Here is a 12,749-nt window from a genome sequence, read left to right as displayed (position 1 = left end):
CACCTTCCTAATTCACAAAGCATTTCTAACCCCCTTTGTCAGACAGACCCATAGTCATCTATTTTAATAATGTTTCATTATGCCACTGGCCAAAATAAGCTTTTTACATTCTTATTATTTTGGTTAATTTTATAATTGTTTTGCCTTTTTTCTCATTTTAACATTTTGCAAATGATTGCTATGAACTACATTTGTCTCCTTATGTGACATACCTCTTAGCTTTTTATCTGTCTGTATTCGTTATTTGTCTCGACTCCTTTCTACCCATCGGAACTGAGTCTAAACCACAATTGAAATGTCAAGTCCAATTGTGGTCTAATTTTTCCATTGAATCGGCTCTGTTGACTTGAACAGAAAATGGCAGGACTTTAATAAAAAGCGGACAAAAAATAATTTACTTCTACAGCAGTAGTGAAGTTTATGTCTATACTAAATCCACTCGGCCCTACTCTGCGCAAAAGAGTATTGAAATGTCTGTTACAAATGTGAATTGATAGCGTAATTGTTAATGTAGTAAAATAGTGTTCTATTGGTGTACACTTTTTTTTTTTTTTTTTATTTTATGATCAGGGGAAAATAATCATCGGCCTGTTCATTTTGTCATGTTTCAAACTACTTTGTATTGAGAAGTGCATCTTAGCATTTTAAGAAATGTATCTTACAAATCCCCTCTTTGTATCTATTAAGAGAAAGCAGAGATGAAATGCACTTCTTCAATTAGATTTCAGATTGGCCTGCCAGTAAGTCCATTTCTTGCGCAGTCCATTCATTCTGTTAGAGTTAATATTTCATCATTCAGTGAAGAGCTTCTGTCTTCATTGTCGTCTGTTAAGAAGAGTTCTTATCTGTCAGCAACATGTTGCTGGACGTAGGACAGATTATTGGCTCTTTGCTTCTTCATTCTAGAGTTTTGTTTCATATCTTATATTATTTCTTCAAAAGTTCTATAAATTTATCATCTATTGCAGTGAAATAATTTATTTTCTTTGCCCTTTAAAGGGGTTTCGAACTATTAGAAAAGTGGACTCTAAACTATACCAGTAAAGTAAAATAGCAAAGCCCCAAGCCTCTTGAACTTATCTACAGTGAAACATCAGGTCACGTCGGTCTTGCCTAGAGGAGATGCACTACAAGTGTCATGTGACAGCCCATTGTCCTCTATGGAGAAAGGAGGAGGAAGAGTAAACAGAAGGGAAGGAAATGAGGCAGACTGAATAGCACCGTTTTGGCATCAGTCGAACATCCCTTCGGTGGATATTAGCTACTCACAAATGGCACCCTTACAGAATCCAGCTGCTGCATCTTCTCAATGAGGATGACCCAGATCGGTGCGCTGAATTTGCAGAATGAGCAAAACAAAAATTGGAACAGGACCCTCAGTTTGCACAGAACATTATGTTCAGTTATGAGGCATTCTTTTTTGGGTGGGCCATTTATATTGATACACCTATATCAAATGGGAATGGTGACTGTTGTGAGTTCATTCTCTGGTTCACCAGTTGTGAGTTCCCCTTCCAGACTCCCTCTGGTGGTGACAGGAAGTGGTGAGGCTGGTTTGATCGGTGGAGGTCTGCCACCTGAGAATGAGGATGACGATTTGACCTCAGGATTCTCAGATTGGATTTAAGACAGCCGACGCCCTATTCAGTTGCTGGTGATTCCTTCTGGCTTGTCAGCTCTTGGTTTTCAGCTCTGTTCCAGTCTTCTAAAGCTAAGTTTTTCTGCTAATGTTCACACTTGATTTTGTTGGTCTATTCAGTTTTTTGTGTGGTCAGCCAGCCCCGGCTGGGGGCTGTGCTGAATTTCCACTCTTATTTATCAGTATTTTGCCAATTGGCTTTTTGTCCCTTACTAGTTCGGTCTCTTTTTGCTCTGTCTCAGAATATTTCAGAGTGCTGATATAGTGGGAGAAGTCTAGTGACTTCAGGGTTAATTTTGCTATCAGAAGTGTTGGACATGATTTTTGTAGGGTTTTTTGCAGTTTGCAGACAGTGTCTTTCCTTTCCGGTCTAGTTAGTTTGGGCCCCATCATTTGCTCAGCCTATTTTCCTGCCTGTGTTTGTGCCTTCATCTTGTTTCACCGTCATTACATGTGTGGGGGCTATCTATTCCTTTGGGGTCTGCTGTGGGGCAGTTTAGATTTCCACTTTCTTGCTTTAGGCTTAGTTAGCTCTCCGGCTGTGCCGAGGCGTCTAGGAACATCGTAGGCACGCTCCACGGCTACTGCTAGTTGTGTGGTAAGATCAGGGATCTGCAATCTGCATAGTTACCAACCTCTCTGGTTTTCTGTAATTTAGCTTGTTTTGCTTTTTCCTCCACGGTGACCCATTCATAACAGGTGACAGTTTTCTTACGTAGAGTGTCTTGCATTGAAATCTGCTGCAATGACACCGGTACTGCATTCACCAGACATCAACACAATTTCTATCCGCTCTTCACGTGTTAATCTCTGCGACATGTCAATGGCTGTAAACAAAGAGAAACTTGTAAATAATTCATGAAAGAATAAAGTTACGTTAAAACCAAGCACACAATTGTTTTTCTTGTGAAATTCTCAATAAGTTTGTGTCACATGACCCTCTTCCCATTGGAAAAAATAAAGTTGGATCCAAAATGGCCGACTTCAAAATGGCCGCCATGGTCACCACCCATCTTGAAAAGTCTTCCCCCCCCCCCCCCCTCCCATATACTAATGTGCCACAAACAGGAAGTTTTATTTAGGTGTATTCATATACATGGCCCACCCTGTAATTAGCGATGTACTGTATGTTCTATGTGTGTAGTAAAATAATTACTGATTGCGTTTTCTGTCTTTCCAGCGCTGTTCTTCTCCTCTCCTGGATTACATGGCAGCAGTTGTGATCAGCCTGTTGCCTCCAGTGCAGTGTTTGCTGTATGGACCGGAAGTCACTTCTCAATGTAAGTCTATGAGGGTCAGGCCGAGGCTCTCATAGACTTACATTGACAGAGGAAGCAATAGTTGGCTAAGTCAGAGTTGTGGTATATGGTGCAGGAGAGGACCGGAGCAGAGCTGGAAATGGCAGAAGACAGTGAGCACTAGGTAAATGAATGCACACAGGGTACATACATTACTGATAATTGTTGGTGAAAGAAAACTCTGGAATTTGACGTTAGCAACCACAATATTTTTAGTGCGTTAACTTCAAGTCAACCAAAGGAAAAATTCAGGAAAGATATAGGTTAGCTTATCGAGAATTAAAAATCATTCTGCATCTCTTATTGCTGCTCATATTTTTTTTTTTTAAATATTCTAAGTGAGGACCTTTTGTAGCTGTTTGACAGAGGGAAGGCACCACCTCTCTTTCCATTCATAGGTTTTCCGGAAATGATTTAGTTTGCAATCAGTTTGACTAAAATATTGTGAGTGCCCATAAAAGAGCTTATTCTCCTTTTTTATCTGCTTACTTACCACGTATTTTCCAGCAAGGCTATCAATAATTTAGTGCAATATAAGGGTTCTGCTTTCATAAAATGTTTTATTTTTAAATAACTGAATAGGAGTTTACATTGACACTGGAAAGCCAAGAAGCGGAGCTCAGTCTGGATATTAAAATCTCTTTATTGTTTCCTAGGTGTCCTTTATCATTACATTCCCTGTCGGATAACGTCAGACAGTCTATAGAAGATGATGACAGTGAATACAAAATACCATCCTCTCACCCTGTATCTTCGAGACCATTGCCTCTCCATTGTCATAGTATAAAACCCTTTTCCAGGTAACAACTTCAGTTTTAATTTTTTTTTTTTTATTACTTGAAGGTTGGTGTATGAGGACAGTGTAATTAAAGTACTAGAATTACATTTATATTGAAACCTATTATTTTCTTCTAAAAAATTTTTTAATTTTGATTATGGGGCAGTCATCTTGCCTGAATTGCTAACTTTTAGGGATTTACTTTACAGCAGCTAGTCATATGGACATAAGAAACAGAAACCTGATTCCTATTCCCATCTTTAATTGCCTATTTCTGTCAAGTTCCAACTTTTATTTTTCTGCACTTCAACTTCACCTCCGACTCTTATAAATGGCCACAAATTAGTGCTAACCAATTTACTGTAGGGACATGTTATAACCAGGCAGTTCTAGTGGTGCCTGATGTTCACTGCTTTTTAAATAAGGATCTTAAATTAATAGACTATTACATAGATTTCTATTAACATTTCTAAGTCATGGAGATGACTACTAACAACGAGCGACCCAAATGCCCCAGGCTTCTTGATGCACATGGAAAGTAAAGATTAGCCATCTGGTCTGATCTCTCAGAGGAGTTCATATGGAAAAAGTCACAAAAAGAAGTTTATGATGCTTTGCTCTCTATAGGGCTACATTACTGCACACCAGTCAGATTGCCTTTGCTCACCCCTGTTCATATTGGCTGGTCAGTTTTAGCATTTAGTGAACATAAGTCAAAACAAACCCAAAACAATTGAGGAATTGCACTTTTTTTGCAATTTCACCGTTCATGGAATTTTGACATTACATGGTAAAAATCAACGGTGTCATTCAAAAGTACAACTCTTCATATTGACAGAAAAATAAAAATGTTATGGTTCTTGGAAGAAAAGGAGGAAAAAAATTTAAAAAATAAACAACTGAAAATCGCCCAGAAGCGAAAGGGTTAAAATACGCCATTTACCATGTGGTATAATTAATCGGAAAACTTTATTCTCCAGGTCAGTATGATTACAGTGGTACAATGTTAATATAATTTATGTTTTGTTACTTTTGCATGCTAAAAATCTATTTTTGAAAAGAAAGAAAAAAAGTTTTTGCATTGCCATATTTTGAAAACTAATTTATTTATTTTTTTTTTACCATTCAAGCTGCATCAGGGCTGGTTCTTCCTGGATGAATTGACCTTTTTATTGGAACCAATTTGGGAGTCATAATATTTCAAAATATTTTTTCTTGCAATTTTTGGGGATGGTAAAAAGAATGATAAAATAGCAATTCAAAAAACTGAGATGATGCCTATTATATGTAATTTTTTTATTTTTTTTTATTATTTTTTTTTAGAGTTTTTTACATATTTTGTTGAACTTTTTTAGTTTGTCCCAGTTTGTGACTCAAGTATTTTACACCTATATCGCTGATCTAACAAACGTATCAGACCTTTTGTTTTACACTGACATATGACCTGTTATACTCTGCTTATAACAGGCCACAATATCTGGGAGACTTTAAGGCCTTTGCTTGTCTTCAGGTTGCCACTGTAACCATCGGCACCCTGCCATCGCATTGCATGGGTGTCATTGGGGAGAAAGATCGAGCCCCCTCCCCCTATTAACCATCTAGATGCTGCTGTAGCTAGTGACACAGGCATCTAGAGGGTTAAACAGCCACAATTGGTGCCAACGTCTTACATGGGTATCATCATTAGATTAAGGCCACGTTCGCACTATCCGTAATTGGTTAGTATTTCACATCAGTATTAGTAAGCCATAACCAGGAGTGGGTGATAAATGCAGAAGTGGTGACGTGTTTCTATTATACTTTTCCTCTGCTTGTTCCACTTTTGGCTTAAAAATACTGATGTGAAAAACTGACTAAATACCAAACATGTGAACGTGGCCTATGACTGACACCTGCTACATTATTAAATGTCAGGTAGCACTAGTCCCTTACTACTTTGATCCATAAAAAGGCATATCGACACTCATGAAGAGTTTATGGCTGATTGGTGTAGATAGGGACACGGAAATGAAAACACCAATATTACGAAAAATATTAAATTCAATAATACTAAATTATTGACTGTAACAATATTTTTTTTTTGTACAGGATGATTGAGTTATAAACTTTTTGATCTGTTGAAATTTTTCAAGTTAAACTTATTCTATAGAAATAATAAGTAATAATCTATTCATCCTTAAATCCTTTATTCATCGTATTTTATGTAGTTAGAAGTTGATTAAACATTTCTGGATTTTTTTGAGAATTAGAGCGATAACTTTTTATTTAAAGCTGTTTTTGGGACAGAAGTGCGCACACAGCGCAGTATTGCTTGGTTATGGATAGTGAAGGGCAGAAGTAAGCGCTCGCCTGGTGGTGGCGAGTGAAGGCACAACACATATAGATGCATGTACCTGCTGCTGCTGCGACCCCATGGCTGGAGGAGAAAAACTTCCAGATGAATAATAGTAGAAGAGGAGGATGTCACATGGAACAGGCTGCACTGCGGTAAATGAGAAGACTTTTATGTTCCAAAATGGTTCATAATTGTCCCAACGCGTTTCAGTGCCTTTCTCAAGGGCGCTGAACCATGTAGGATCAATAAAGAACCATTTCAGATCACAAAAGGCTTCTCATTTACCTTAGCGCAGCCTGTTCAACATGATATTGTCCTCCTCTACTAGCTTTTTGATTAAGATACTGTATAGGCTGTCAGGAACACCGCACTGCACTTGCTCACTGAGCCAGTGCGCGTGTCCTGAGTACAAAAACAGTGCTCAAAGATACCTGTGGAGTGGGACAGCAGCAGTGACAATGCGTGCTTCAGACTATCAGGACCTGAAGCACGTGACTGCTGGGAGCATGACCTAAGCTCCACAGAGCTAGGAGCTGCAGGGAAACTCCTAGAAAGGTAACTATGGAAAAAGTTACCAAGGGGCATAGACAGAGACAGAAACCAGATCAAGCCGGGGTCAAAGCACGAGATAGCAGGACAGTACCCAAGGGTTAGACAGAGCGAATAGTCAGGACGTAGCATTAGATCAGAAAACCAGAATGGACAATGGACGGTACAATAGGGGCAAACTGTAACGGAGTAACAATAGCCAAGCCAGGAGGTCAGAACCGGAAAAGACAATGGAACCAAAACGAGAGACAGAGTACAGAGTGAGGGGACAGACTGGGTCATACACCGGAATCAAACAAGCGATTCAGTATCCACGCACACCAGGGGGGGCAGACACACAGCCAGAATAACAGTATAGCTGACAGGGAATCCTAGTCAGGAGTGAGTATAAATACCCCTCCCAGATCCAAAGAGAGGCCGGCAAAAGTTAACCCTGTGAGAACAGGACATTAACCATGTCCTAACCATGACATAGGCTACACAATAATATGTAAAATAAACCAGCCTATATATAGTCACATCTCTGCTCTTCTAATACCCCTGTATTGGGTCATTGAGGAACTGTCTCATGGGCAGCCTAAATAGTGTATATTGTAAATGCCCTAATTTAAAATCCTGAATTGATTTCATGCTAAATAGTACAGTTAGGCCTAATGACTGGTTGTTACCTTTATCTTTTATATTCCGTTTTAATTAGCGTTGTTTGGCTTCTTCATCTTAGGCTCTGTGAGAATGGCCAGTATTTGACAAATGGCATGCACAATGACACCTCCGAGCTGAAAAAACTAAAGACTCCAGATCTTGGTAAGTATGAATAGCAATGTAAATGATCCCACCGCATCTGTGTGCAGCTTGAATTACTCCTGGTATATAAAACAAATGAGTTCATCAACGCTCCATTCCAGACCTTCTGTGTCCACTCCGTAATGTTCCTTGCTGAAGGATGATCCTTGCTGTGAAACCTACGGATAAGCGTTGGGAACAACTACAAGAATTCTACATCTACAAGGAATAGCATTAAAAAGAGATTTTAAAGCTACAGCATTGCTAAAACTTTACCAGGGTATGCCTAAATACGCTCTTGGGGTAGCAACAGCTTTTTAAAGTCTACGGAATAGTGATAAATTATGATTTTCCTTTTCTACTTGTTTTTCTGGAGCCAAAAGTAGCGTCCTTTCTCCTTTCCAAATTGCCTTTTAACAAGCTCAGAAGTAAAAATTCACATTTTGCTGAGAAATGCCTCTGATTTCTGTTCCCTGCTAACAAATGTTACTGTTAATTAGCATTTGCATCAACTTGGAAGAGACTTTCGCCATTAATCCTACCCTTCCATGATGATCATAGCAAGATAATTCAACAACAACATCCAATTAACTAAATACGCAAACATAGATTGAATAAAAACCATTTTTTTTCTTGGCAAACAGAACCCAGTTTAAAGAAATGGAAGCAGCCAAGTTTGTCTTTATGGACTTGTAAGTCTTGCATATTAATTTACCATCTCAGCTCCTTTACTTTGAGGTTTTATTTCCTCTCCCAGTGAAGAATCCTCAAACTATTTCATTTATATAAAAATTCTCTCCATTTTGCTGTATGTTATCAGCACATTTTTTGCACGTTCTTAAAGCATTTGGTCAACATTACTTGTTTGTCATCTTTTGTAAGAACCTACTAATTAGTTTTGGATGTGTTACACTGATAATTAACTCGGCAATATGTAAGGCTCGTTCATATCTGCGTCATGTTGTCTGTATATAACAAACACCTCCTCGAGCGCCGGATCCATTATATAATTCCGCGCAATGCACCGCATTGACTTTCCATAATGTCCTTTGGGCTATTTTTTCTCTTTTGATCATTTTCTGAGCATTTTTGCAGTGTTTTTTTTTTCTTTGCTTCCAGGTTTTGTTTGGGCATTATTTCAGTGATATTTCTGAGCATTTTATTTTTCAGTGGGTTTTTGTATCATTTCCCACTGTTTTTAGAGGGTTTTTAGTGCGCTTTTTAAGGTGGAAACGTTGTAAATGTCCTTAGGCATCGCACAGGCATCTCTTTAGCCCTTCTAATGATTTTTATGTTAAGTTTTGAGCATCTTACTAGTAAAAAACGCCTGAAGTTACATCTTTTAAATGCTTGCCATCTTTTGAAAGCCTGAAGCTCTTAAAAAAAAAAAAAAAAAAAAAATGCTCAAAAGCCTGAACACATGCACAGCAAGTATCTTTTACATAGAAACCAATATGTTTATTCTTATGAGCATTTTTTTTAGCCTTTTTTGCTGCGTTTTTTACATACAAAAAAGAAGCAGTGTGATTATACACTAAATGTATTTTATTCAGATCTGGAAAGAAATAAAGCTTTTTTTGACATGTTCACACATTCGACAAATTATTTTGTATTGGATCCTCCTTAACCCCTTAACGACCGCCGATACGCCTTTTAACGGCGGTAATTAAGGGTACTAAAACCACAGCGCCGTTAATTCACGGCGCTGTGATTTAAGTGAATAGCGCCCCCCAGTGTCGGATTTTCTCCGGGGTCTCGGCTGCCAGGGGTAGCCGAGACCCCAGAGAACATGAATCTGTCGGTTTTTACCGACCCCCGCTTTTGCGATCGCCGTTATTAACCCTATAACGGCGACCGCAAAAAAAAAAAAGCCGCGATTTTACATTTAATTTCTCTCTCCTCTGATGTGATCGCACATCAGAGGAGAGAGAAATAGGGTCCCCGATCCCCCCCGGTACCTCTCCGTGGCCCTCCGTCCCCTCCCGGTGGTCCCACGTCCCGCCGGCATCCTCCGATGGGCGCCGCCATCTTGAAAATGGCGGGCGCATGCGCGGTGCGCCCGCCGGGAATCTGCCGGCTCCGGCTGGCAGATTCCATTCATTATTTTGATCACTATGATAAACGATCATAGTGATCAAAATAAAAAAAATAGTACATAACCCCCCCGTTTATCACTCCCTTATATAGGCCAATATAATGAAATAAAGAAAATATTTTTCTTTTCAGTTTTCCGTTAGGGTTAGGGTAGGGTTAGGGCTAGGGTTAGGGTTGGGTTAGGGTTAGGGTTGGGCTAGGGTTAGGGTTGTGCTAGGGTTAGGGCTCGGGTCACGACTAGGGTTAGAATTAGGGTTAGGGCGAACTAGAATTAGGGTTAGGATTAGGATTAGGGATTAGGGTTGGGATTAGGGTTAGGGGTGTGTTGGGGTTAGGGTTGGAGCAAGAATTGAGGGGTTTCCTCTATTTGCCAACTTTGGGGGTCTAAAAATTGGGGTCTAAAAAATCACTTTTGTGGAAATAAAAAAAGACTTTTTATTTTCACGGCTCTGCGTTTATAAACTTTTGTGAAGCGCTTGAAGGTTCAAAGTGCTCACCACACATCTAGATAAGTTCCTTAATGGGTCTAGTTTCCAAAATGGGGTCACTTGTGGGGGGTTTCCACTGTTTAGGCCCATCAGGGGCTCTGCAAGCGCAACATGATGTCCGCAGACCATTCCATCAAAGTCTGCATTCCAAAATGGCACTCCTTCCCTTCCGAGCTCTCCCATGCGCCCAAACAGTGGTTCCCCCCCACATATGGGGTATCGGCGTACTCAGAACAAATCGCATAACAACTGTGCGGGTATGATTTCTCCTGTTACCCTTGTATAAAATAAAAATTTGGGGGCGAAAAGATCATCTTTGAGGAAAAAAATAGATTTCTTATTTTCACGGCTCTACGTTATAAACTTCTGTGAAGCCCTTGGGGGTTCAAAGTGCTCACCACACATCTAGATAAGTTCCTTAATGGGTCTAGTTTCCAAAATGGGGTCACTTGTTGGAGGTTTCCACTGTTTAGGCACATTAAGGGCTCTCCGAACGCAACATGGCATCCGATCTCAATTCCAGCCAATTCTGCGTTGAAAAAGTCAAACGGCGCTCCATCCCTTGCGAGCTCTGCCGTGTGCTGAAATAGTGGTTTACCCCCACATATAGGGTATCGCGTATTCAGGAGAAATTGTACAACAAATTTTGTGGTTGATTTTCTCTTTTAACACTTGTGAAAATAAAAAAAATTGGTTCTGAAGTAAATTTTTTGCAAAAAAAAGTTAAATATTAATTTTTTCCTTCCACATTGCTTTAGTTCCTGTGAAGCACTTAAAGGGTTAATAAACTTCTTGAATGTGGTTTTGAGCACCTTGAGGGGTCTAGTGTTTAGAATGGTGCCACTTTTGGGTATTTTCTGTCATGTACACCCCTCAAAATGACTTTAAATATGATGTGGTCCCTAAAAAAAAATGGTTTTGTAAATTTTGTTGTAAAAATGAGAAATCGCTGGTCAACTTTTAACCCTTATAACTTCCTAACGAAAAAAAAATTTTGCTTCCAAAATTGTGCTGATGTAAAGTAGACATGTGGGAAATGTTATTTATTAAGAAATTTGTTTGACACATCTCTCTGATTTGAGGGCATAAAAATTTAAAGTTTTAAAATTGCAAAATTTTCAAAATTTTCGCCATATTTCCATTTTTTTCATAAATAAACACAAGACTTATCGAAGAAATTTTACCACTAATATGAAGTACAATATGTCATGAAAAAACAGTCTTAGAATCAGCGGGATCCATTAAAGCGTTCCAGAGTTATAACCTCATAAAGGGACAGTGGTCAGAATTGTAAAAATTGGCCTGGTCATTAAGCTGCAAACTGGCTCTGTCGCTAAGGGGTTAAAATTCTTGGTAAACACTTTTGTAAAACTTTTCCACTTCAATTTCATGGGAAATACACTTTGATTTTTATGCTTTTTTATTATTTTTTGCCTTTAGAAATTTTGAAAAAATGTCTGGTGAAAAATAGAAAATGCATGTCACTTTTTTGTATTTAATCCCTTCGTGACATGCGCCGTACTAGTACTACTCTGCGGGAGGTGCGTTCATGCCAGCCGCCGTACTAGCTTGCAGAAGAGAAGACTGAGAGGAGACTTAATAGCTGTTTACAAATATCTCAAGGGCTGTCGCATTGTAGAAGGATCATCTTTATTCTCATTTGTACAAGGAAAGACTAGAAGCAATAGGATGAAACTGAATGGGAGGAGACACAGATTAGATATTAGAAAAATTTTTTTGACAGAGTGATCAATGAGTGGAACAGACTTCCACGAGAGGTGGTTAGTTTTCCTTCAATAGAAGTCTTCAAACAGAGGCTGGACAGACATCTGTCTGGGATGATTTAGCGAATCCTGCTTTGAGCAGGGGGTTGGACCAGATGGCCCAGGAGGTCCCTTCCAACTCTACGATTCTGTGATTCTAGTATGGCGCGGCGATTGCGCAGCCTCACACTGAGCACCGTGGCGATGTATGTGACAGCTGACATCACTCATTTAACTCTCTGATGCCACTATCAGTCATGACAGTGGCATAGAGAAGGATCGCTCAGGGAGGGATGCAGTTGCGATGTCTTGATGGGTTTCCATGGAGACCCCCGGGTACCAAGATGGCCGCAGGGTCCATCCGGGTACAGCAGGGAAGGTGGCTCACCGGCTTGCCTCCTTCCCTGCCTGTCAGATCCTTATCTGGTACTTTGCCGTGCAGAGTGTCAGGTCAGTGATCTGATGTAAAATAGTAATGTTGCATACAGGGACAATGTAATAAAGTTAAAAAAATATATACCGTATATAAAGTGTAAAAGTATATTTTTTTAAATCCCTAAATAAAGAAAAAAAAGAAATAGATATTTTCCAATAAATACATTTATTTATGTAAATAAAAAAACACAATAAAACTACACATATTTGGTATCGCCGCATCCGTAACAATCCGCTCTCTAACTGTTCCACTAGTTAACCCCTTCAGTGAACACCATAACAAAATAAATAAAAAAGCATAATCATCATACAGCCGAACAAAAGGTGCAATAAAACGCGATCAAAAAGACGAATGTAAATAAAAATAGTACAGATGAAAACCTCATCTTGTCCTACAAAAAACAATCTACCATACAGCTCCAGCAGTAGAAAAATAAAAAAGTTATAGCTCTCAGATTAAATCAGTGCAAAAATAAGTATTTTTTCTATAAAATAGTTTTTATTGTGTAAAAGCGCCAAAACATTAAAAAAATATAAATGAGGTATCGCTGTAATCATACTGACCCGAAGAATAAAGCTGCCTTACC

General features: G+C 39.1%; 1 protein-coding gene across 1 annotated transcript in view; it reads left to right on the top strand.

Annotated features, from left to right (window-relative positions):
• Positions 1-12,749, top strand: part of CBLB (Cbl proto-oncogene B) — a 306,980-nt gene that overhangs the window by 266,316 nt on the left and 27,915 nt on the right. Inside the window, exons 13-14 of the mRNA XM_073586244.1 lie at positions 3,594-3,737; positions 7,321-7,403. Coding sequence (XP_073442345.1) covers positions 3,594-3,737; positions 7,321-7,403 — 227 coding nt within the window. The remainder of the gene's footprint in view (positions 1-3,593; positions 3,738-7,320; positions 7,404-12,749) is intronic.

This window comes from Dendrobates tinctorius, unplaced genomic scaffold (assembly GCF_039654945.1).
Source record: "Dendrobates tinctorius isolate UK_male_01 unplaced genomic scaffold, ASM3965494v1 ptg000091l, whole genome shotgun sequence".
In the NCBI taxonomy this organism is placed as follows: Eukaryota; Metazoa; Chordata; class Amphibia; order Anura; family Dendrobatidae; genus Dendrobates; species Dendrobates tinctorius.
Note: the sequence above shows the minus strand (reverse complement) of the source record. Positions and strands in the feature narration are given on the sequence as shown.